This window comes from Pan troglodytes, chromosome 16 (genome assembly GCF_028858775.2).
Source record: "Pan troglodytes isolate AG18354 chromosome 16, NHGRI_mPanTro3-v2.0_pri, whole genome shotgun sequence".
Taxonomy (NCBI): Eukaryota; Metazoa; Chordata; class Mammalia; order Primates; family Hominidae; genus Pan; species Pan troglodytes.
The window spans coordinates 45,705,599-45,733,099 of NC_072414.2; the positions used below are offsets into that span (position 1 = coordinate 45,705,599).

A 27,501-nucleotide genomic window follows, 5' to 3' on the forward strand; every position below is an offset into this window, starting at 1 on the left:
CCTACAACAAATTGTGGGGATACAGCTATCACAGCCTGTTAGTGACAGTACAACAATCTTTCAGTGGAAACTGTATCCTCTTGAAAATGCTTTATTTCACTGAACTTAAAGTACATATTCTGAAAATCACAATGCATCAAGCACTGCATCTTCTGAGGCCAATGTATCATTTTTGTAAAAACAAACAGTGCCACCAAGAGGCTACATTTGGTCTATCATTGATAACAGTTTATCTCTGCTTCCCCTGATTTGAAATCCTAAAATCATCCTTGCCACTTAATATTTAGAAAAATATTATTATTTTGAAAACTCTTACTTTGTTTATGTATTACAAAGACATAGTTTTAAAATACAGTTACAAAGTACACCCAGCATAGGGTAGTTTATATGACTTCACAAAAATCAGAATGGCTGTTTCAGAATTGTTTGGTAATATTCTTCAGTCTTGAGAGTTTTAACACATAAGCAAAATTTTCCATGCAAGAAAAACAAAAGTTTTATAGGCCTTAAAGGAGATACTGCCATTATACTAAGAAACAAAATATATAGACTAATAATGTCAACAACTGTATGCATTTGGTGATTTGCAGGCTTTTTTGTTTTTCTAACCAAACATGGGAACTCAATCTTCTACATGAGTAGTTCTTAAAATGGGGCAATTTTGCTACCCCTTATTCCCCCTACATTCTAAGGACACTTGGTAATATTTGGAGATATTTTTGGTTGTTGGAACTAGGAACACACTAGTGGCATCTAGTGGGGAGAGGCAAGGGATGCTGCCATATATCCTACAATGCATAGAACAGTACCCCACAACAAAGAATTATCTGTTCCTAAATGCCATTAGTACTGAGGTTGAGAAATGATATTCTAGAAATAGACACAAAATATTCATAGTATTTTCCCTCTGTTTATATCCAGCCTCATTCCAAAAAGATTTAAGGTAACCTGAAAAGACATATAATTCTATAAAATAGGAGGAAAAAATCTCTGTGTGTGTGTCTGTGTGTATGTACTAAAAAATAAGATTGGGAGGAAGGTAGATATTGAAATAATATATCTCAAAGGGAAACAAACTAATAATGCATCTATAAAATAAAGAAATATATTGCAAAGGTAAAGTAATTGAACCTTACGCAGTCAACATTATAAAATTTTAGCTCCTTAAGGGATTTGAGCTTATTAACAAGGTTTTTGACTCTAGCTATGCATCAACAACCACCTGATACTATTCCAAATATTATCTCCAGAGATTCTAATTCCATGACTCCTGGCATGTGTGGTTGGGATCCTGGCATGTGTGGTTTTGAAAAGCACCTGGTCAGTTGACTTGTTTCTAGCCCATTTCTAAACCAGTAGCTCTAAATTCTAGCTATACATTAGACTTATTTGAGAACTTTTAAAAAATACTGATGGCTGACCATGCAGATATCAAATCAGGCCAATTAATTCACATTTTCCAGGATTGGAACCTGGACACCAGTAAAAGTTCCTTTAAAAATATTAATGTATTTAAACCATCTTGGATCCCATTGCTTTCCCTATTTGTTTGCTTATCATTTTATTTTCTATATTAAATCTGAAAATAAAATGAAAATATATCACAAAGCAAAAATTTGCTCTTTGCCTATCAATTTTGTTTAATAAAAGAAAGCAAATTTGTGGTGTATGAAATGGAACACTGACATCTTACCTGGAACCATATAAGTTACATAGGTAAAAATCAGACATGAAATTGAACTAGTAAAAAACATAATCTTTTCATTTTCTGAAGCTGTCACCTAAGTTTGTACATAGCTAAAATCACATTCTGTTATAAAAAAATTAAATTTAAGAATTTTTAAAACCTTAATAAATTTTAAGAATTTTAAAAATCTTAAGAATTTTTAAAAATTTTAAAAACCTTAAGATTTTTAAAAATTTTAAAAATCTTAAGAATTTTTAAAAGCTTAAAAATTCTTAAATTTTTATTTCAATGAAAAGAAAACAGCAGATGAAAGTGTCTACGACATATAACATTAGAAAATTGTTATATTCTCACTACAAATTCCTTGAAAAGGGGAATTTTTTGGTCTTATTCAACTTTACATCCCCACCTCAGCACCTCAATAAAAATTTATTCCATGGATAAATACATCAGCCACCATTCTTCCATACACTTTCTATCTTTTGGAAATATATTATTTTCTCTTGACCTCATTCTTAGTTTTCATATTTGTGTGCTTATAACACTATAGTTTTGTTCAAACTTTAATGAAGTGTCTGGAAGGAGAGGAGATAAACATGAATGCTTGCTTTGCCATCTTGCATTGGAAGTCTATTACATTTTTCAAACTCTTTTCCCTTGTCTTTTATTATACTTTCATTTTTTCTTTGGCATTCTCAGCCTCCTCTTCTTCCTCTGTCTGCTTCTTAAGTGCTGGTTTTCCCTAGATATTTGTCTTATACTTTCTTACATCCTTATATTTCACTCTCTTCCTGGGTAAGTTATCTACTCCCCTGGCTTCAGGTACTGTTATTATGCTATTGGAAGCCCAGAGCGGTTTACTTCAGCTCTATATTTCTATAGGCAACTAGCTTTTAGACATCTCCACCTGTGTGACTTTCAGGAGATCACACACTTTCATGTTCAAAATGAAGCATAGCATCTTCTCTCTTTGGTTCATTATCTCAATGAATGATATCGTTACTAATAAATTTCCCGTAACTCTTGACCCAACATTTTCTCTCACTCTCCCAAATGTGGGTACTTGCTACTTCAAATATGGGCTCTGGGCCAGCAGTACCCGCATAGTCTAGGAATGCTTTGGAAATGCAAGTTACTAGACCCTAGCCCAGACCTACTACATCTGTATTTTCGGTAGTGGGGCCCAGAAATCTCTAATTAAACAAACTCTGCAGGTGATTCTGGTGCATGCTCAGGATTGAGAAGCACTCACCTAGCGGCTTCCAAGTCCTGGTGCCCTACTTCTCTGGGCTCATCTCTTGCCAGTAACTAAACTTTTATTAATAAGTTATAAACCTTTCTATTGGGGCCAAGGCTTTTTGCCTTAAAATTTTATTAACTATACATATATAAAAATAATATAGTCATACCAACCTTATTTTGATTAGTATACATATGATAATGCATAATTGGAATGACTATTTTATTCAGATTTATTCTACTAATTTATTTTGTGCTATTTGTCCCATTTTTTTAAAAAAATTGTTTTCTTTGAATTAAACATTTTTTTAATTAAAAGTTACATACTCTTTATTTTTTATTTCTTTTGTCTATTGTTTCTGTAGCTACTAAACAATACTTGAAATGTAAACATATAAATATAGCTTAAGGTCTAAAGTCAATCAACATCTTTACCCACCTCTAGAACACCAGAATGTGTGGGATCTTATTACTACATTATTATATGCTATTGTTGACCAGAATCGCATATGTGTGAATGAGTGTATATAAATATCATTATGTCTTATAAAGTTTCTGCAGCTTTGCTGGGTTTTGTTCAATATTCCTTCTTCCATCTCAAATCTTCCTTCTGAAATCATTGTTCTTCTTACTAAAGAATATCATTTAGAAATGTGTTATTATACTTATCGAGAGTCTGTTGGTACAGTGAGCACCTTTAGTTTTTGTTTGTCTGAAGGTTTATTATTTTGCCGCAATTTTTCAAAAGTGTTTTTGTTGGATATACAATTCCAAGCTGACAGATATTTTCTGTCCACTTTTTGAAGGGATTTCACTGCTGTCATTATAGTTGGGAAGTCAGCTCTCTGCTTAATTAACACTCCTTGGTAAATAAACTGCTTTTTCTCACTGTCTACCTACAGGATCTTCTCTTTTTCTTTGGCATTCTGTTGTTTTAACATCAGGTCTCCAATGGTTTATTTTCATTATCCTAGAATTTTCTGTGATTGCTGAATCTGAGGATGCATGCCTACAAATAAAATAATAATTTGAGAAAAATATTAAACACTGAGCCATAAAGCAACTCTGGGTCCCCTCTGGTCACCATAAAGGCAAAAATGCTAAGTCCATAGCCAATATCTGGGACTTCTCAAATCTAAATATGCATTGTTGTTTGGAAAATAATGGGGCAAGCCTAGTAGGAGTAATAATTTCCAGTGAATAAAGTTAAGACTTGCTAAGAACACAGTAGCTGAAGCATAGGTACTACCTAAAAAGTATCTTATAGATACAGCATAAGTTTTAGAAACCTCAAAAGCACAAAGTTCTAGAAAATTCAAATCAACTTGGTGAAGGAGGACAGCTAGGTAGACTGGAACTAGACTCCCAGGCTCTTTAACAATATTTACAGGGCTCATACAGCAGAATTCATCTTTCATCAAAAATATATCCATTAACCCCTAGTTTCTCTTTTGGAGTTAGATCACTATGGGCAAAGATCTGAAGCTGAAACTCAGTAACTTTTCAGACCTTTTTCTCAGTTAGCTATTATGTATTTCTCAATTTTTTCATGTAGCCCCAGAAAAAAATTCACCATCCCCAAAATTCTCTAGATTGGGAATAAATATCTCAGCATGTGTAGCAGACTTTGTGGCAGCCCTGGTGAATGAAAGCTACAAGCAAAGGTTAAAAAAGGAATGTAAAAGTTCAATCCCTCTAAATATTACAATTAATGATTTACTATAAGCTATGGAAATAGGTGTCTCTTTGATACCTGTTCAACTAGCCAGCATATTAAACTATTCTGTTTATACAAGCTGGACCTTGATTCCTCACTATTCTTTTGGTTTTCAGAATTCAGAAGCGTATAATTTCTCTTTGTATTAAAAACAAAAGAGAGGCTTATCTTGTTTCAACTAGAAACCCAATCCCTTATTCATAAATGCATATTGAATTGATATGACATTCCTGAGTATATTTTGGCAAATAACTCATCAGGAGCTTAGTTCATAGTATTTCTTCCATCAGTGGCGCTTTTTCCTACAGGTAAGTCCTATTTCATGAGGGCAAGCTTTGCTCCCATGAAACTGCACCCAAATCACTGGCTATGTTCCTTTTCCATCTCTCTGCCACCATTCTACTGATAATTGAGTCCTCTCCTCTGTGAGATTTATTTATTTATTTATTTTTATTTTTTATTTTTATTTATTTATTTATTTATTTATTTTGAGACTGTCGCCCAGGCTGGAGTGCAGTGGCGCCATCTTAGCTCACTGCAACCTCTGCCTCCTGGGTTCAAGTAATTCTCCCTCCTCAGCCTCCCGAGTAGCTGGGATTACAGGCATGCATCACCAAGCCCAGGCCAATTTTTCTATTTTTAATAGAGTCAGGGTTTCGTCACGTCGGCCAGGCTGGTCTCAAACTCCTGACCTCAGGTGATCCGCCTGACTCAGCCTCCGAAAGTGCTGGGATTACAGGCATGAGCCACCGTGCCTGGCCTGTTAGTTTTATAGTAGCATCAGACAAGGGTACAACATGAAGACTGTAACTATTAAATTGTTTTGTAAAACTATGAAAGCTTGGATGGGTTTGCTTAAGAGCTCAAAGTGTGTTACTACATGAGAAAAGACAAACACCTAGACTTTTTCATTGCTGATTCTACAATACTAGGCATTGGTCACTGAACCTCACCCAGTAAGAGTGCTACAAGTTCTGATACACATGTTGAGATGCTTAACTTGGTCCCAATCCAGCAACAAGAGTATTGAGTGAGGGTTCATAATACTGATTACATTCCTTGGGATCATCACACAAGTTATTCAAACTTTCTATATCTAAATGTTCCTATATGTGAGAGGCACATGTTGATCACAAAGGTTTCCTTCAGCCCTAAAATTGTATTCCATTGTAGTTTTTAAAAAGGGAAGGAAATGGCGAAGGGGACAAAGTTTACATACCATACCTACCCATTTTCAGCAGCACTAACAATGTAGGGCTGTTTAGAGAAGTCCCTTGCTCTTGCCAAACATGTTACTGAAGCTGAATGACCAAATAGGAGTTCTTTCGCTGAAATCTGAAAATAATGAGAGTGAGCTTTTAAATAATTGTAAACTGTTTGAAGAATAAAAACACCACAATATAGTATTCATAACTCTGATTAGGAAATTCTGTTGTTTCTGTTGTATACAAGTTTCAAGAAAACTGATATATGTAGTATCAACATCCACAGACTAATAAACTTCTAGGTAGAGGAATTGTGCTGTAGACAGGTTTTGTTTGTTTTGGTTTGGTGTCCATCATGAAACCTCCATGACTGCCAGCCTGTCTTACAACAGCTAGGTTGTGAATACAAATAAGTTCGTGTTGATGCTTCCTCTGAACAAAATGTCCCCTCAATAATAGTAGTACATTAATGTTCAGAGTTCAGAATTCAAACTAACTTCACAAAATAATACAAGAGAAAATATTACCCTTTTTGAAACCACCATAACACCCTATATGGTGATAGGAATGTAAATTGGTACAGCTATTTTTAAAAACAGTATAGAGGTTCCTCAATAAAAATAAAAATAGAACTTACACATGGCTCAGGATTCCCACTTCTAGGTATATACCCAAAGGGAATGAAACCAGTATCTCAGAGAGGTATCTGTACCCCCATGTTCATTGTAGCATTATTCACAGCAGCCAAAATATGGAAACAATCTAAGTGTCCATTAACGGATGCAGAGATAAATAAAATGTGTCACATACAGTCTTCCCTCATTATCCATGGGGGACTGGTTCCAGGACACTGCTGCCCCACACCCCATGCCCCATCACTTAAGTACCTAAATGCCAGGATGCTCAAGTCTGCAATATAAAAGTATTGGCATATAGCCTATGAACATCTTTCATATCCTTTAAATCAGCTCTAGATTACTTATAATACCTAATACAATATAAATGCTATGTAAATTGCTTTTATACTATATTTTTTAGGGAATAATGACAAGGGAAAAAGTCAGTACATGTTTAGTACAGATGTAATCCTCTTTTCTTTTTCCAAGTTTTCAATCCACAGTTGGTTGAATCCATGGATGCAGAAGCCATGGACATGAAGGGCCGACTGTATACACAATGGAATAGTATACAGCCAAATAAATAAAAAAGAAAGAAATCCTGCCATTTGTGACAACATGGATGGACATAGAGGATATTATGCTAAATAAAATAATCCAGACACAGAAAGACAAATACTATATGATCTCACTTCTATGCAGAACCTAAAAGGCCAAACTCATAGAAACAGAATTAGTGGTTGCCAATGGCTGGGGGTGAGGGAAGAATGAAGTAATGTTGCTCAAAGGGTACAAACACTGAATTACACATAAGTTTTGGGATCTAATGTACACATGGTGACTATAGTTACTACTATATGGTATACTTCAAATTTCCTGAGAGAGTAGGTCTTAAGAGTTCTTGCCACACACACACAAAATGATTATGTGAGGTGATAGATGTGTTAATTAATTTGATTGTTGTATTAGTCCATTCTCACACTGCTATAAAGAACTACCTGAGACCAAGTAATTCATGAAGAAAAGAGGTTTAACTGACTCACAGTTCCACAGGCTTAACAGGAAGCATGACTGGGAGGCCTCAGGAAACTTACAATCACGGTGGAAGGTGAAGGAGAAGGAAGCACATCTAATCATGGCAGAGCAGGAGACAGAGAGTGACCGGGGATGTGCCACAAACTTTTAAACCATAGGATCTCACGAGAACTCACTCACTATCACAAGAACAGCATGAGAAAATCACCCCCATGATCCAATCACCTCCCACGGGGTCCCTCCCACAACACGTGGGGATTACAATTCAACATGAGATATGCGTGGGGACACAGAGCCAAAACATATCATTTGTGGTAATCATTTCACAATGTATTCATATATCAAATCATCACTCTGTACACCTTAAACCTATATAATTTTACTAGTTAATTACAGCTGAATAAAGTTAATATAAAAACGACTAAAATTCCATTAGTCATAGACTAAATATCAGACCAGTTACCATGGAGGAAATTTTAGGCATCAAGTTACACTTCTAAATTATCTATATTACCTAAAATTTCTAAAATTAAAACATCTTTCTTATTTATATAAAAAATAAGAAAAGATCAAGAAAATAAGAAAACAAGCCACAGATTGAGAGAAATATTTTCAAAAGTCATACCTGATAAAGGACTATTATCCAAAATACACAAAGAACTCTTAAAATTCAACAATAAGAAAGTTAAAAACCTAATTAAAATATAGTCAAAAGATCTGAGCAGACACCTCACCAAAGAAAACATACAGATGGCAAGTGAACATATAAAAAGGTGCTCCATATCGTATGTCATAAGAGAAGTGCAAATTAAAAAACAATGAGAAACCACAGCACACCTATTAAAATGGCCAAAATCCAGAACATTGGCAACATCAAATGCTGGCCGGGATGTGGAGCAACAGGAATTCCCACTCACTGCTAGTGAGAATGCAAAATAGGACAGCCACTTTGGAAAAGAGTTCAGTAGTTTCATATAAAACTAAACATATTCTTACCATACAACACAGCAATCATGCTCATTGATATTTAACCCAAATAAGTTGAAAAGCTGTGTCCACACAAAAATATGTACACAAATGTTTACAGTAGCTTTATCCATAATTGCCAAAATGTGATAGCAACCAAGATATCCTTCAAGTGGTGAACAGATAAATTATGGTACATATATACAATGAAATATTAATCAGCGCTAAAAAGAAATCAGCTATCAAGCCATGAAAACACACGGAAAAACCATTGATGTGTATTACCATATGAAAGAAGCCAATCTGTAAAGGTTTTATGATTCCAACTATACGACATTGTGGAAAAGGCAAAACTTAGCAGACAATAAAAACATTAGTGGTTGTCAGGGGTTTGTGGGGAGCAGGAGATAAATAGATGGGGCACAGAGAATTTTTAGGGCAGTGAAACTATTCGGTATGATGCTATAATAATGGATACACCAACCTGGCTAACAGGACGAACCTCATATCTATTAAAAATATAAAAATTAGCCAGGAGTGGTAGTATGTGCCTTAATCCCAGCTACTTGGGAGGCTGAGGCAGTAGATTTGCTTGAATCTGGGAGGTGGAGGTTGCAGTGAGCCAAGATTGCACCACTGCACTACAGCCTGGGTGACAGAATGAGAGTTCATCTCAAGAAAAAAAAAAAGATACGTGTCATTATACATTTGTCAAATCCCATAAAACGTACAATACCAAGAGTGAACCAATGCTTGATGATATGTAAGTTAATTGGTTGTAATATATATATATGTGTGTGTGTGTGTATATATATGTATGTGTGTATATATATGTATGTGTGTATATATATGTATGTGTATATATATATATATATATATATATATATACACACTGCTCTAGTGTGGGATGTTAATGGTGAGGGAGACTGTGTGTACATGTGTGTTGGGAGCGGGGCGGGGCTGATCAGGTATTTCTGAAACTCCCTGTACCTTCCAGTCAGTTTTGCTTTAAACCTAAAACTGCTTTCAAAAATAGTCTATTGAAATACTTTTTAAAAATATCTTATTTATCTTCCTGCCTCAGAAATACTAAAATTAACCTTCCTACATTAAAAACAAAATTTTAACTAAATGATTCTTTAAAATATCGATGCTGGCCAAGCATGGTGGTTCATGTTTATAATCCCAGCACTTTGGCAGGCAGAGGCAAGAGGATCACTTGAATCCAGAAATTCAAGACCAGCCTGGGCAACGTAGTGAGACCTCATCTCTACAAATAATTTTTAAAAATTAGCTGGGCATGGTGGCGCACATCTGTGATCCCAGCTACTCAGGAGGCTAGGGTGGAAGAATCGCTTGAGCTCTAACAGACAAAGCTGCAGCAAGCTGAGCTCATGCCACTGCACTACAGCCTGGGTGACAGAGTGAGATCCCATCTCAAGAAAAAACAAACACCCAGTGCTTTCCTCCTACATGACAATTTTAAAAATATGACACTAAGGGCTAATTCCCCTACTATCTCATGTGTGAAAGAAGTAAATTCCTCATTATTTTGTAAAACAAGATGATGAAAATTAAATTACAAAACAGAAAACATGTAAGATCTCCTCAGATGGAGAAAGAGTTGTCAATAATAAACCAAACATTGCCCCGGCGCGGTCGGTGGCTCATGCCTGTAATCCCAGCACTTTGGGAGGCTGAGGCGGGTGGATCACTTGAGGTCAGATATTCGAGACCAGCCTAGCCAACATAGTGAAACCCCATGTCTATTAAAAATACAAAAATTAGCTGGGTGTAGTGGATCTCATCACTGCACTCCAGCCTGGGTGACAGAGTGAGACTCTGTCTTAAAAAAAAAAAAAAAAAAAAAAAAAAAGACCAAAAATTGAATTTGAATGGCTAGCAAATGTCTTGTGGGTAATAAAAATCTATTTTCCAAATGAATTAATATCTATTATGTTTTTTCCGAACTATACGAACATATGTAGATGGTAACTCAGCCATATTAATGAGGATAAATTATTTCATGACATAATTGTTCTCTGCCTTTGTATCATTTCTATCATAATCAGAAATATTTCCTTCTTAAAAGAGCTGTTGTCAGACTAACTTTTTAGTGCTACAAGAAGTGTTTTGTCCTGCACAATTCAAGTTCGCTCTACCTTTTTCCTGAGAAGTACAGAAGGTTCCATCTCAGAGAACAACATACTATCTTTCCCTGTCATCACACTCAGGGGTGCATATCCCTGTGCATTTAATCCCTTTCCAGTCTATTAAAAGCCAAATTAAGCAATCAATGAGGGAACATCAAGGATATTCCCTCCTCCAGAGAAAATCTACCATGGACAAAATATCAGAACAGAACATCATGGTCTTTCATATGAAGTCCTCATTCTACTACTAAATCCCCACATATAGTTGAATAAGCTGTGACAGTTCACTAAAATTTCCTCATTTACCATATTGTAGAACTGCTGTGAAGAATAACAAAATTCAAAAATTCTACAATCACACTTAGTCATTGTCATGATGAAATCTGCAAGACCTTTCCTGTTGTCCATTAGCTCTACTTTTATGAAGCATTGTTTCCTCCTGACCACCACCATCACCTCCAGGTACTTCCAACAGCACAATGGGAGACTGAAAAGAACACACAACTTGATGAATGTATTAGTCTGTTTTCACACCGCTGATAAAGACATAACTGAGACTGGGCAATTTATAAAATAAAGAAGTTTAATGGACTTACAGTTCCACATGGCTGGGGAGGCCTCCCAATCATGGTGGAAGGCAAGGAGGAGCAAGTCACATCTTACCTGGATGGCAGCAGGCAAAGAGAGATATTGGGCAAGGAAACTCTCCTTTTTAAAACGATCAGATCTTGTGAGACTAACTCACTTTCACGAGAATAGCATGGGAAAGACCAGGCTTATGATTCAATTATGTACCCTTGGGTTTTTTCCAAAACATGTGGGAATTGTGGGAGATACAATTCAAGATGAAACATGGATGGGGACAGAGCCAAACCACATCAATGAACATCTACCATATTCCAGACAAAAACACAATCACAGAGTAGTGTTTAAATCCCCATTTCACAGGTGAGGAAATTGAAGCTCAAAGAACATAAGTCATTTGCCCAGTATCACAGAGTTGGTAAATATCAGGGCTGGCACTTGACTAAGATCTCCATTCTTTGTCTCCACACATTGCTCTTCTTCATTTTATTGTGTTTCCTTCTGAGTATTAGACAGGCGGAAGAGCAGAACATAGCAATACTAAGGGAATCTATCTGACAGAATATTCACCACACCTTTCTCTATGCTTTTAAGAAAACAAGCAATCAATGCCAGAAAACCCAAGTAAAGAATTTGCTGCCACAGGATTTGGAGAAGCTCCTCACTGGTAGACTTCACAAAATTCTGGGGAAACTAGAGGGCTATGGGAGTCAGACTTTGAACTCAAAGGCAGCATGTATAATCTAGGCATGCAGTGAGAAGCCCAAGACAGGGAGACACTTATTCTCTAGCTCCCCTATGCCCTGCCATCCCACTGCACATGGTCAAGGAAAGACTGAGGCACATCTTCAAACCCCTATTGAATACTTGGGCACTCTGAGACGTGCAGAACTTACACCACCTTTTTTCCTTCCCTATTCCTATTCTCTAATCACCTTTATTCCTTATGCAAATGAATAATACCATCATTCTACCAGTCCCACCCAGCTCCCAAACCCCAAATCTGGGAAAGATCCTTGGCTGTTCCTGCTCCCTTACCCTACATCCAATCAGTTTCTCAGTTCTGTCCATTCTCTCTTCTTAATGTCTTTTCAGTTTTCATCTCCTCTTCATCCTCACTGCCATTCATTTGGTTTATCCTCAAAACCTTTCTTGAGTAAATTACAGTAGAAGTCTGCTAGCCATAGTCCCTGTCCCTGATGTCAGCTCCCCCTTTCTCCAATATGCCCTTCACATTGCTAGCAAGTGATCTTCTAAAACCCAAATACAATTGAATAGTATTATGTCATCTTCTCACATAAAATATCCTCTAAAGCCCTTAAAATCACCATTGCTTTTAATCATTATGTGCTATTAGCTCTATCTAGTGAAAAAAAAAAACAAAACAAAACTTATAAACCCCTCAGCCTGTGGGATTCCATGCTGGACCCATCCTGTCCTTTCCAGATGAGCCTGTCACTTCTAATTCACCATGTATGCTCCAGGTCTACTCAACTACTTTTACCAGTTCCCTTAAGGCAAAATGCTCATGTCTTTCACACACACTTGTCATTCCCTGTGTCTACAAACTCACCTTCAATTCCTGTGCATTCTTTAGAACTCAGCTCAAGCATCACTCTCAGAAAGGCTTTCCATTCAAAAACATAACAGGATACCACTTAACACCCATTAGAACGGCTATTTCAAAAAAAAAAAAAAAAAGTAACTAGCACTGGTGAGGATACAGGGAAATTGGTTGCCCTGTGTACTGCAGGTGGGAATGCAAAGTGTGCAGCCACCATAGGAGTGCCTCAAAAAATTTACAATAGAATTAACACTCCATAAATATGTACAAAATTATGTGTCAATTAAAAATAATTTCAAAAATAGAATTACTACATGAACCAGCAATTCCACTTCTCAGTATGTACCCAAAAGAGTTGAAAGCAAGGATACCAACAGTTATGTGTGCACCCATGTGTATAGCAGCATCATTCACAATAGCCAAAAGGTGGAAGCAACCCATGTATGTATCCATAGATGAACAGATAAACAAAATGTGGTATATATATACAGTGGAATATTATTCAAACTTAAGAAGAAAGGAAATACTGTCATATGCTCCAGCATGAATGAACCTTGAAGACATTATACTAAATAAAATAAGCCAATCACAGACAAATACTGTATGATTCCACTTACAGGAGATATGTAGAATAGTCAACTTCATAGAGATGGAAAGTATCTCAGTGCCTTACAAATTCCTATTTACAAGTCTGTCTCCCGTACTGGACTCCGAGAAACCTGGAGGAGGGATTTGTGCCTAGAACAAAAAGTACCTGTGTAGTTTGCCTAATGAAAGCGTAAATAAGTGTCCCTGGTTTGTTTTTCCATTTTGCGTGGTGGCAAGCGAGTGTTTAAGACCACAGAACCTGATGTATTCTCTTACCTACATACTTTTGGAGGGGGAAAGAACTTTCCAAACTTAGTATGAAGAGAAAATAAATGGCTCCCTGTTCACTTTACAACCTCCCATGCCCGACTTCCTTCTCTTCTTCCTACCATCCTCTCCCTGAGACGCTGCCCTACAGTGACTCAGTCACCCATGTAGTTACATCCTTTTTTACAGTCTCTTCTGTCCTCAAGGACTCCTTTTTTTCTACCCCTACCCAAATTATTCCTTTATATACACATTTTTTAAACAAAAATAAAATTAAACCACTAAGTATTAACCCATTAATCTACTCACTTGACCACTTTATGGATAACAAGAGGATTTGTTGAGAACTGAAAAGTGCCCTTGATTTTTTTCATTCTGGAGTTTTCCCTACTAATAGTTGATTAGTTGCAATGTGGGGGGCAAGATTCATGGGAAAATAAGAGATGCTATTTATTCAGTCTGGCTCTATGGTTAGCCATAGAAAATGTTCGGGAAAATCTTTACATGGAGTATCTCACATTCATACGAATCAATAACTTTGTGTAATTAACTTTTGCACAATGTCCTCACAGTGAATTTGAAAAACACAAAGCTGATCCCGTCCCCAACTTAAATCTCCTCTATAGTTCTCGAGAATTCAATATAAATTCCTTCACTTGTCATCTCAACTTCTCCACGCCTAGGCCCCTGTCTTCCCCTCTGGCCTTACCTCTCTTTGATCCTTTTTCACACCTAGGTTAAGGCAACAAACAGCTCCTCCCTTTCCTCCAAGCACAGGCAGTCTCCTTAATGTAGAATAACTTTGCTTCTTCCACTCTCACCAATCTAATTCCTATTCCCAGCCCATATCTCTATCCCTGGATTTCTCTGTATCAGCACTCTGGGCATTTGGAATGGAAAAATTATTTATTGTGAGGAGCTGTCATGTGCACTATATGACCTTTGTAGTATCTCTGGCTCCACCCACTACATGCCACCTTGTCCTTCAATTGTGACAACCAAAATGTCTGTAGATAGTAACAGATGTCTCTTGGGAGGAAAATTGCTCCCTGTAAGAACCACTACTCTGAATCCAAGCAGAAGACTTGCTCCTAAGAGACCCATGGCATAACTTCTCCACTGAATATGGAGTGCAGACCATTCCCTGCTTAGAGTGCCTTACATCATAACTGTGCCACAGTAGCCAGTTTTTTTCTGTACTACACTGTAACCTCCTGGGCAGCCAGCACCAGGTCTTATCATTCACATTTGAATTTACAAATGAGTACCCACCATACCACACAACTTATAGCATGCACTCAACAAATGTATGCTAAACAAAAGTTGAATAAATATTAGCAATGCCTTTATAAATATGAAGATGCTAGAATTCCAGATTTCTTAAGCTTATAGTGACCTACATATTATTACACAACTATTCTAGCCAGAAAATAATACACTTAAACATTACAAATAAGTAAGATATTTTAGTCACTTAGAAATCTGTGTTTAAACTATAATAGAAAATTAATGTTTTAATTTTCAAAGGGAGCCACTATTTTTAAAGCACAACTGTTGCAATAATACCCATCCTTCCTTCAAGAACGTTCATTAACATTGAGCTGAGCTGGTCTGCAATGCAGTTCTTGGCAGTCCTGTAGTAGAACTGTTCAGTGATGGGAGATGTTAATTAATTACACTATAAAATAGAATTACAATTAATTGTTAATTTAGGTTTTAAAGTGACAAACTTTAAAGGCTAAAAATAAGTCTTTGATCTTTAAAAGGCTTCTTAATGAGGGCAGTATACTTTAACTACATCATTAGTTTAACTGTTCAAATTGGGTCTAGAGACTGCTAGAGTTAAGCAAATATCTATTCCGATATGTTAAATGTTTATGACTTGAGACAGGGACAATTAATTGCTAATCAATGGGCCAAATCCTAGGTGAGGTCAGGTTCTGAAATAGAAGGACGAAAATAGTAAATTGGATTTAGAGCATTTTGATGTGATCTGTAAAAATCACAGGCAGGCAGAGACTAAAAGAATAGCAAGAAGGCCAAATGAGCAGAAACATCCACATAATTAAGATATTACTCATTTAGTTAATCGTGGCTTTCAAGGGTGCCCTTTGTTTAGATTAATGAGCCATAATTTTTAAAATTATACTTACATGCCTGTAGTTCAGTTACTTAAACATATAATTCAGGATATAAAATAGTAAAACTCAGCATAGCTTAAAGGATGGTAACACTTAGCTGTAGCTAAGATTAGCAATATTCATAATATAATTTTCAAATATGATCTTGATCGATCATATAATACTTTATTTTCTCAAAATTCAGAAGTAAAATCAATTTATTACTTTAATGAACATCTTTTTAACAATCATGCAAACCTTCCACTGTCATTGCAGATAGAAAATGCAAGTTGTCCGTATTTTGTGAGTGGTGTCTGTTCCAATATCAGTAGCTTTCACTAACCTTTAGTTCATGTGAGAGATTCCAGAGGCAGAGCTGACCCTCTTGACTTCCAGTCACAATCGTTCGCTGGTCATCAGTGATCATGATGGCAGTGATGCTGTGGGGAGGGGCCTTCTGTCCCCAGAGTGCCACTGCCTGCAGGGAAGTCCTCATTTTGGACGAATCCTGACATACAAAGAAGGGAAGAAGCATACATGGTAATCTTTTTGAAATTTGAGGAAACCGATAATATTATAAGCAGATTTATGATGACCAAACTTCAATGATGTGTTCTCCTGGGGCTATGGAAAAGGGTGTTTCCCCGTCAATTAGAAGAGAAAGTAGTCATCAGAAACTGAAATTACCATGCACACTACTAATTCATCAAACAAGAATGACTTATCTTCAAATTCCTTATTATTGATGAAGAGAAAGAAAGGAATGGTCTATTCACTTCACACCCAGCTCTTCCTGTGGCTACATCCAACTTGCTGCAAAGTCCTGCTGGGCCTCTCAAGAAGCATAGAGCTGTCTACATGGTATAATTTGAAGCCAGCTTTGCAGACTCTCTCTCCCTAGAAATGTTACCTCATCTAGGTAATAAATACCTGAAATTGGTGAATTTGCTATTAAAAAAATAAATCTTTTCCATAAAAACAGTGTTTCCTAGTCTTCAAGATTCATGTATGACTGTCATGATTTCTGCCATATTCTATTTTTAATAATAATTTTTATTTTACCTATTTTTATGTTTGGTATCTTCCTAAACAATAATCTTTATGAAATTACTACATTCATATGTTAGTTACAAGGGTTAAAATGAATACATAAGTATCAAAAAATGTTATCTATGACCACCCAAAGTATCACTCAGTGATGTGTGCATTATATTTTGTGAAACACTGAGTTAAATATTCTCCCCAAATTGTCATTCCTTCCTGAAACACAAACAATTTTGGGAGACAATTTAGCATTATATATTTAATCCCATTAAAAATGTCCAAAAGAGAGGAGAAAGGGGCCAAGCATACTTCCCACATTGCTTTGAGAAAGTCAAGAAAATGAAAACCTTCTGTCCTGCAGGATTTCTGTTGCTAAACCACCAAAAAGGTAAATACCAATATAAATTTTTAAAACTTATGATACATGTTATTTCTAATGTTCAATTATATATGTCTACACACACACAAATATATACATAAACATGGGTATGCACTGACACTATGAACACAAATTTTCCTTGTAGTTCCATTGTCTGGAATTCAGTATCTAGTTCCCCATTTTCACTTCTTAGGTCAATATGTTAGTCTATCTAGTCTATAATACACTTGCATTATTCTAACTGCCATGTCCAAACACCATGAAGCCAAAGTTTCTACAGGAAATGTTCTGAGCATTGCAATTCTGAATACCAGGATTATACATATTAATCATACTACAAAGCTACCCAGAGAGTTCTGATTTCAATAATACTGTAACCAGAACACAGACCTTCTTCTGCTTCAAACACAGAGAAAAATGCATTATACCTATTTTCAAGTTGTTGCTTCCTGACCAAGCTTATCAATAAGTCTGGAAAATCCCAAGCAGTGAAAAACTAAGAGAAACCAGAAAACCAGTACAATAAGTATTGGAACTAAATTAGTATGTGGCTTTTTGGCTAGGAGTTTGCATATTAATCCCTATGTAAGGATAGGAAGCAAAACTCTCAGAAGTGGCCTTGCTCAATGAAAGAGGAATAGAAAAACTACCCCAGGAAGATAAGAAAGAGTATTTCCAAATCTCCCAAGAAAAATCTGTCAAGCCTGAAGTACAAATGGGTTGGGACTAAAAAAAAAAAAAAAAAAATTTAATATTATATATAATTCCGGAATGAATTTCTTCACATGGGGATTCTGGAATTATGTATAATACTTTTATGATAATTATATATAAAAAATTGTTTCCAGGTCAATGATACTATTGGGAGGCTTGTCAGAAACACTACAGACCTATTTGAATATCTAAATTTTTTTAAAAGACCATGACAAGTGTTAATGGCTAGGCGCAGTGTCTCAGGCCTGTAATCACAGCACTTTGGGAGGCCGAGGTAGGTGGAGCACTTGAACCCAGCAGTTCGGGACCAGCCTGACCAACATGGTGAAACTCCCTCTCTACTAAAAATACAAAAATTAGCCAGGCATGGTGGCACACACTGGTAATCCTACCTCGGGAGGCTGAGGCGGGGAAATCACTTGAACCCAGGAGGTAGAGGTTGCAGTGAGCTGAGATTGTGCCACTGCACTCCAGCCTGGGCTACAGAGCAAGACAGGGGGAAAAAAAAAGACCATGACAAGTATTAAGAAGAATGTACAGCAACTGGAACTCATACACTGACAGGGGGAATGTACAATGGAAAACAGTTTGGCAGAAAGAGGTCAGTGATTGCTCAAGGAAAGAAAAAACAGAACAGTGACATTACAATGGGGAGTAAGAAAATTTTTGAAGGTGGTAGATAAGTTCATTATTTTAATTATGGTAATGGTTTCATGAGGGTATACATATGTCAAAACTTAAATTTATACTTTAAATGTATTTATGTATACACGCAAATATTATGTGTGTCAATTATACTTCAATAAAGTTGTTTAATGTTTTACTTAAGGCATTCTGAAAGACACCCTCACTATCAAGAGTGAACGGGATTTCTGTAAAACAATTAGCCCCAGTAGCAAATAATCTTACAATAAAAAATTATAAAACATTCAAGATAAACCATGAGCAAACAGAAAGATTAGTACCCCAGGAACTAACAATAAGTGAACAATCTAAAACATATTTCAAAAGAAGAACAAATATAATAAATTATTATAAATCAATAAATAGACAAAAGATGAAATTAAAAACCCAAAGAAAAAACCTAAAAAAGGTAGACTTTTAAAAGAAACAAATATTACTTCTAGAAATAAAACATAATCGTTAAAATATAACAAATCTCAAAAGGACAAATCAGAATAGACCCAAGTGAAGGGAGAATAATTAACTTAAATACAATTTTCAGGAAATTTCCCAGAATACAGCAAGAAGTCATTAAAAAAAAATGAAAATGTTGAGTAAAAAGAATTCAGAGACATTAAGATAAATCACAGATGTTAAGAGATACAGATGCTAAGTGAAAAGACCCAATATTTATCTAATATAAGCTCCAAAAATGATAGAACCCTTTCCCTTCTTTGCTAATTCAGTCCTAAAGCCATGGAGTATTAATAGAACAGAGCAAGAGTGGAGTGTTGGAGTTCAAATAGTATGAGGAGGGCATCAGGATAGGAAGACAGTGGAGTAGAGCCCAGGGATGGTGAGTGAGGTGTCCAAATGTGGGGGCAGCTGCATGTGAGGTGCAGCCGCATGGAAGCTGCAGCCTCCAAGCAGGGTGAAGAGGAGTAATGTATACAGGGCTGTCTGGCACTGGGTATTGGAGCAGGAACAAGTGAGAAAGGAGCTCACATAATGAGGTTCCTCAACAAGGAGTGTCATGAGCCTAACAGGGGTGAGGACAGTGAAGGAAGTGGCCCTGCTGTGAGGGGCCAGAGCTTGGGCAGGGTGAGGAGGACATCAACTTACAAGGATGGTCTGGCACAAAGTGTTGAAGCCCAAGGAGGATAGGAAGGCATGCACACTGAGGGGTGTTGAGCATCCTGAGAGCACTGGTAGGATGAGAAAAGTTGCTGCCTGAAAATGTAATCAGATGTAGTAAAGGAATACAGGGACAAGCAGGATATTCACATATTAGGCAGTGGACAGGTCCACAAGAAGTGTTAAAGCCAGAAAATGATCAGGAGGGCATCCACACAGAGGACAGGGTAGCACGTTTACAGGAAATTGGTTACATAACAGACTGATGGCCAATAATTAGTATATTGCTTATTTATAACAGGAATCAGATTTCTTACTGTTAGAAAAAAAGAGTTAGAAATATGGAAAGGAAAAAACTTGAATGATCCCTGTGGTACTGGAGTCGAATTAGAGGAACTGGTGTAAAACAAAGGTAGATGTAAAACACACACACACACACACACACAGACTTGCCATCTCTGTTAGCTGGAGTCTTGGGAGAAGCAACACTCCAATAGCAATGGGCTTACATAGCATCTCTAAATACTATTCTCTACTAAAAAGGAATCAGGTTTTATTGGGAAACTGGTTGACTCCAGGCCTGGAGCAGGGAAACACAAGATGCTACTGGACTAAATTGCTGTTAAAACAAGGAAGTGCTCAAACAGTGAGGATATATCAAAGGAACACAGAAGTCTGCTTGAAGGACCTCCCACAGGCCAAACCATGGACAATTTGAGCATCGGAATAAATAATGTTAGCAACAGAATGAATAAATGGATTAAACTTGCTAGTTAAAAGACAAAAATTATCAATTAGAATATATCCTACTATATCTTACTTACAAAAGATTCCTAAAATATTAACGTAGAAAGGTTGAAAATAAAGAGGTGAATAATAATGTACCAGGCAAATAGTAATAAAAGAAAACTGAGGTAATACTGGACAAAATGGGCTTTAAAGCAAAACCACTGTTCGGGGGGGTGGTGGTCACTATACAATGATTAAATAAGTCATTCACCAGAAAAGGATAATAGTCTCTAGATACTCAACAGCAGAGTCTCAAAATACATAAAACACAATATAGCATAATTACTAAGAAAAGTTGGTAAATTAACTATGACACAGAGAGATTTTACATGTTTCAATTAGTAATAAACAGATCAAGCAGACAACAAAAATTTAAGGATATTAAATACTTGAACCACATAATTTGTATTAGTAACAGCACAAAAATATATAGATTCCTGCATCTAGGAATTAAATAAAAATACATTTCAATGAGACCACGCATACAACATTTATAAAACTGTGACCCTCCTGGACCACAAAACAGGTCCCAAAACATCTAAAAGGATTAATACCATTTAGGAAACATTATCTGACCACAATCGATAAAAATCTGAAACTGCCTCCTTCCCCACTCCTGTAACATATGCATAACACAAAAGTTTAAAATATTCCCTGTCTGAATGTTTGGAAACTAAAACAAATTCTAAATGATCCCTGGGCTACCAAGAAAACATAATATAAATTCGATGTAGTTAAGACTCAAAAGTATGAAAACGTTGTATAATAAAACTTGCCAAATGTAGGTTTTGTATTAAAAAAATTACAGCCTTAAACACGTAAATACATTAGTAAGAAAAAAGACAGCAAATTAATAAGTAAATAACAGCCAAATTAAAATCTTATATAAAAGAAGAGCAGGGTAAATACAAAGAATGCAAAAGGAAACAATGCAGACAAAACCGTATATATTATAAAAACAACAACATAAAAGAAATAATCTACAAATGAAACCCAGGTTTTGAAAAGAGAAATAACGTGAGGAAATCTATGGCAAGTTTGATAAGGACGGCCCTAAAAACATCAAAATTAATATATAGAGAAAATGAGTAAACTCAGATATCTTAAATGAGAATATTATTAACTTAATATTAAAAATTTGGAAAGGTAAGTGAAATAATTTTTAGAGAAAATATAGATCACAAGCCTTTTTTTTGTTTTTTTTTTGTTTGTTTGTTTGTTTTTTTGAGATGGAGTCTCGTTCTTGTCGCCCAGGCTGAAGTGCAATGGTGTGATCTCGGCTCACTGCAACCTCCACTCCCAGGTTCAAGTGATTCTCCTGCCCCTGCCCCTGCCTCAGCCTCCTGAGTACTGGGATTACAGGCACCCACCACCATGCCTAGCTAATTTTTTTATTTTTAGTAGTGACGGCATTTCACCTTGTTGGCGAAGCTGGTCTTGAACTCCTGACCTCAGGTGATCTGCCCACCATGGCCTCCCAAAGTGCTGGGATTACAGGTGTGAGCCACTGTACCCAGCCAGAAAACACAGATTATTAAATCTGAATGAATAAGAAATAGAAACACAAATACTTGTAACCATTAAAATAGAATAAAATATGTAAAATTATGCACACACACATTTATTTTAGCAAAAACTTCATATTGGGTGTAATCTTGGGGAATTAACAGATACATTCTTACATATGAAAGCACATAGGACAAACCTACATAAATTCTCCTAAGTAAAGCAAAATGACAGCTCATTTAACAGCTCATTTATATCAAAATCAACAGATGAGAGACGGAAGGAGAATGAAGTGAAGAAAGTAGGAACATAATGATTTTCAACTGAAGTACGCACCAAAAAAAAAAGGGAATCGGCAAAGAGAAAGGAGATCAAAAAGCCCACAAAATCTGCCATTAAAGCCGCAGAATCTGGCAGTCCTGGGACCCTTAGTGTAAGAGCAAATTGGCCTACATCTCTATCACTCCTGAGCGCTCCGCAGTCCTCTAGCCCCGGACAATTACTGCCTCTGATGGCAACCACCTGTCTGAATAAAAGATGCTGCGATGTCCAATATACTCTACTATAAGAAGAGGGGGAAGTAGAAACTAGCAATTTTAACTATTTCTAAGACAAGAGTTAAATAGATAGTAAGTTTCATTGACAAGGAAAATTCACCTTTGGGGAAAAGCTCACTCTCATGAATACCAGATAAATTGGATACAAGTGAAGATTGCAAAGCAGGTAGTGAGAAGGACACACATGGGCGTGTTTTAACATTCTGCTCCTAAGAAATACTACTCCTGACTTCGTATTGCTCTTTTCACCACAGCTTTTAGTACTGAGACAACGAAAATCACCATACAAAAATCATTTGACCTTCACTCTTGGCTTGGCTAACGTGTGCTTAGCCAAGAATTAAATAGCGGTACACAAGGGAAAGCTCCTGGGTCACACTGCTCCAAAGGAAACTGGGCATTTTTTTACGGGCAATGTGCACTTTGGCTCTTGTCCAAGGACTTGTGTCATTTTTTAAACTTTACCTAGGAAACTAGTCAAAGAAATTCATCCACCCTGCTGAGAAGAACAGTAGGAGAAGGAAATTCCGAGGAACATTTGCCAGTGAATTAATATATTTGTAATGATTAACATTACACTAAGGGATAAATAACTCTTGAGGTGCAGTATTTATATTCCTATTGCTCTGGAAAATTAGCTTCTCTTACTTGAATCTTTGCAACACTGTCTACCCAGTAACTGGTCACCTGTATTCCGGTTTTGTATCTCCCTGAAAATTATCCGCTCTGCATTGATGTCTCCCTTAATGAAGTGATACACTTCCCCCAAGGATAGAGATCAGTCCTTACGTAGCATATTGCCTATCCGTTGGCAGAAAATATTCTTTTCTACTGAAAAAAATTGATTCAACTAATTTTTTTTTTTTTTTGAGACGGAGTCTCGCTCTGTCGCCCAGGATGGAGTGCAGTGGCGCGATCTCAGCTCACTGTAAGCTCCGTCTCCCGGGTTCACGCCATTCTCTTGCCTCAGTCTCCCGAGTAGCTGGGACTACAGGCGCCCACCACCGCGCCCGGCTAATTTTTTGTATTTTTAGTAGAGAACGGGGTTTCATCGTGGTCTCGATCTCCTGACCTCGTGATCCGCCCGCCTCCGCCTCCCAAAGTGCTGGGATTACAGGCATGAGCCATGATTCAACTAATTTTGATGCTTCTTCCTTCTACATTCCTTCTGAAATATGGGAATCATTTCTTAATCACTCATCTATTCCCTACAATGCCTGAAGAACAGTGCTTTGAAGATAGGGACAAAATAAATATTGGTTGAATAAATTCCTCTTTTCATTATTTTTAAGCTCTGTATACCAAAAGAGAGAGAGTGGATTAAGAGTGTAAACTTGAATCAGGCTAGACTTAAATTTGAGCCATTTTGTCCCTCTGAGCCTCAGTTTCCTCATCTATAATATGTGAACAATAAAGATACCTTACAGGGTTGTTGTGAGAATGAAATGAGATCATGCACACAATGTGGAGCAGACAGTAATATTAATAACTTACTACTATTATTTTTATTTTGGCTCTCATACTTCTGGATAATCCATATGTCAAACTTTTTCACCATAACACTTTTGCTTTATCCTTATTCAAATTAAACTCACTTCAACTTCACTTTCAGTAGATCGCAAATTTTCTGAGGGCAGAGACTTCTATCTCATTTGTCTATTGCTATAATCGCAGGGCCCAGAGCAGTTTCACAGGATATAGTTCTAAAGACTCATGCATGATGAAACATCCCCACATTCAAATATTTACAAATGTTATTGTATTGTTAAAAGACAAGGAATTTGGAGTTTAGGGAGGTGAAAGTAAATCAAAGCATTTCACAGGTTAAAAACCTTTATAGCCACGGGATTCCTAACACAACCAAATTAGAAAACAAAATGGACCAAGGCCAAAGCCACAAGAAATCAGATCCCTAGAATCGATCTTGAACAATCCAGATTTGCTATGTGTAGTGCAACACACCTGAAATTCAGAGACGTACTTCCAGGGCTGCTTTTACCATTTATAACCGTTATTACCACATTGTAAATACCGTAATTAGTAAAATTAGGTTACTATCACCTGAGCTGCCTACATTTCACTATTCTTATGAGGAACAAATACAATGATGTAAACAAAAGCATATGGGTATAAATATACATATTATGCTATCATTATATTACCTTGCATATTTTACTCATAAACTCCCATAGGATTTAGAGCAAGTGGCCTTGGATCATTAATGTAATCCCCCCCTCACTTATAAGAAAGCTGATGATGAGAAATGTGATCCAGATTTTTTTTTTTTTTGGATTAAGAGTCTTGCTCTGTCACTCACGCTGGAGTGGTGGCACGATCTCTGCTCACTGCAAACTCTGCCTCCCAAGTTCAAGCGATTCTCCTGTCTCAGCCTCCCGAGTAGCTGGGACTACAGGCACCTGCCACCACACCTAGCTAACTTTTGTATTTTTAGTACAGATGGGGTTTCACCATGTTGGCCAGGATGGTCTCAAACTCCTGACCTCAAGTGATCTGCCAGCCTTGGCCTCCCAAAGTGCTGGGATTACAGGCATGAGCCACTGCATCTGGCTTGATCTAGATAATTCTTACGATCACTTCTAATTCTGAGATTCTGAGAAAGACCAAATGAATTGTACAGTGAGGAGAAAGAACTGATTAAAAGCTTGCACATATCAGAAGTCACTTTCTTCAGACTCTTTATCTTTCCCCAGCAAAATTTAAAAAGTAACCCCAGAAACGTAGTGCCTTGCTATCAATAGGATAGAAAGTAAATCCATGTCTTCTGATATCCCTAATAATTCCCTAGGAATCTCTAAGTGAAAATAAACCTCAAAGGAAAGAACCATTTTATTAAAAATTCTCTATAGAATCTCTGTGGTGCGGAGGAGAAAGTTATGTTCCTGACAGAAGTACACCTGTTGTGTTTCAAATGATTATGTGTCTAGACAAGTTTTAAAGAAGTCTTTGGAAAAAGATTACAAACCTCTATCATAGCCCTCAATTTATAATTATTGTATACCAAATTTGAGTACCTGAATGATATTTTGGGTGTCTAAAGCAAGCTGGTAGGATTTTGTAGGATAATTTTTAAATCTCATCTATTTAAAGGCAATTCAGAATAAATACTTTCACTGGAGAAAATAAGTGAACACTGAGAAAGAAATATAGCATTACTTCTTGGCCTTTTGGCTAAGAAAAAAAAATAGGCATCATAGCCACAGATAGGGATAAAGTTAGAGCCTATATTATAGAGGTCAAATGAATTTCTCTCACGGGGATCTCTAGTCACAGGACAAACTACAACACTGTAGTACATTACGCTTTGTACGTAAATACTTGGTAAATACAAATAGTAAATAAATGTACTTAGTACATCTTAGTACTAAGTATATTTTGATATTGCATTTTGTAACATATAAGCAATGTAATCAACATTTTATCATATAATCAATACAGCTATGGAAATAATTATATAAACAACCAAACATACAGACATAAAACTTCTCTTAAGTAACTCTCAAATAATTCCTACACAAATTCTGGACTGCAGCCTACTCAGATACCACACTGGATTCTCAGGATGAAAGGATGAATGGGCTTCAGGAAGCTCACAGCCAGTAGGTAAAAAAACAATGTAAATGAATTACTTGCTAGTTATGTAGTTGCATTTATGTATATCCTACCATTTTCACATTATATATGTATACAATTTTGTCATTTCTTGGTGGCATAATGAAAAAAATAATTTTAAGAAAAAATTTATTTTAGGTGTAATAATTATGAAAGTGTTAAAAAGCTGATTTTTATAGAGTTTAATTTATAGAGTTTAATTATATATAGATCACTGCAATTTATACATAACTATGAAATAAAAGCATAATATTAAATTTAAGCATGTTATTTTAGTATTACATATTTAATATAGATTGAAATTTAGGTATACATCAAATAAGACCAAAACAGCATTTGTGATATATTTTGGGACTTCCTACCTTTTATAGTTAATAAAGTAAAACTGTTCATGTTTATAATTTCCACATTTGTTTCTAAATAAGAGATGTTTCAAATCGTTACTTGGAAATGATTTTTAGCCATTCGAAATATAGGAAGTTCGTGAATATTTTTACTTTCTAGAAAAAGCCATATGCAATGTTCCAAATCATTAGGATTTCCGGTTTTAATATTGATTTTTAAAGTACTAGTGATAGCTTGATATTCCACATAAAAATCTTTATCAGGCCAGGCGCAGTGGCTCACGCCTGTAATCCCAGCACTTTGGGAGGCCGAGATGGGTGGATCACAAGGTCAGGAGATCAAGACCATCCTGGTTAACACGGTGAAACCCCATCTCTACTAAAAATACAAAAACTTAGCCGGGCGTGGTGGCGGGCGCCTGTAGTCCCAGCTACTTGGGAGGCTGAGGCAGGAGAATGGTGTGAACATGGGAGGCGGAGCTTGCAGTGAGCCGAGATCGCGCCACTGCAGCCCGGCCTGGGCGACACAGCGAGACTCGTCTCAAAAAAAAAAACTCTATCAAATGAATCTTCTCTTCAGATCAAAGGAATACCTTCTTGTAGTAAATCTGCAGTAACGTTTCTGTTTTCATTCTCATTGACACAGGATTTCAGTAACGGAGTTCCCTGTGCTCCTTTCTATAACCAACACTCTATTGTGATACAAATCAGCTAAATCAGGGCCTCCCATCAGCATGCCATCGTACATAATGAGCTATGAAGAGTTTATAGGGGTGAGAGGAACTGAAACTTTCAACCTGGTGTATACGAAAATAATCATTTTCTATGTTTATGCTTTGATATGAAGAAGGATGAGAAGCATTGAATTACATAAAACTTGTCTAGAAATATAAATAATTTAAAGCCGTAGAGGGCTCAAACCATTATAGAGCTCACAAAACTATATCCACGTCTAAGAAATAAACCTCCCAGTAATGCAGTCCTGCTGATAGCCACTG

At 36.5% G+C, this 27,501-nt stretch overlaps 1 protein-coding gene across 6 annotated transcripts in view; it reads right to left on the reverse strand.

Moving 5' to 3' along the window:
* Positions 1-27,501, reverse strand: part of WDR72 (WD repeat domain 72) — a 247,699-nt gene that overhangs the window by 201,774 nt on the left and 18,424 nt on the right. For 4 of the 6 annotated variants that reach the window (XM_003314678.5, XM_009429164.5, XM_009429161.5 and 1 more), the window contains exons 2-3: positions 16,087-16,251; positions 5,872-5,978 (exon numbers count right to left, since the gene is read on the reverse strand). In XM_003314678.5, coding sequence (XP_003314726.2) covers positions 5,872-5,978; positions 16,087-16,239 — 260 coding nt within the window. In that variant the 5' untranslated portion in view covers positions 16,240-16,251. Of the gene's footprint in view, positions 1-3,826; positions 3,936-5,871; positions 5,979-16,086; positions 16,252-27,501 lie in introns of all 6 variants that reach the window. The other 2 variants (XM_063794161.1, XM_063794162.1) reach the window with 1 other exon arrangement.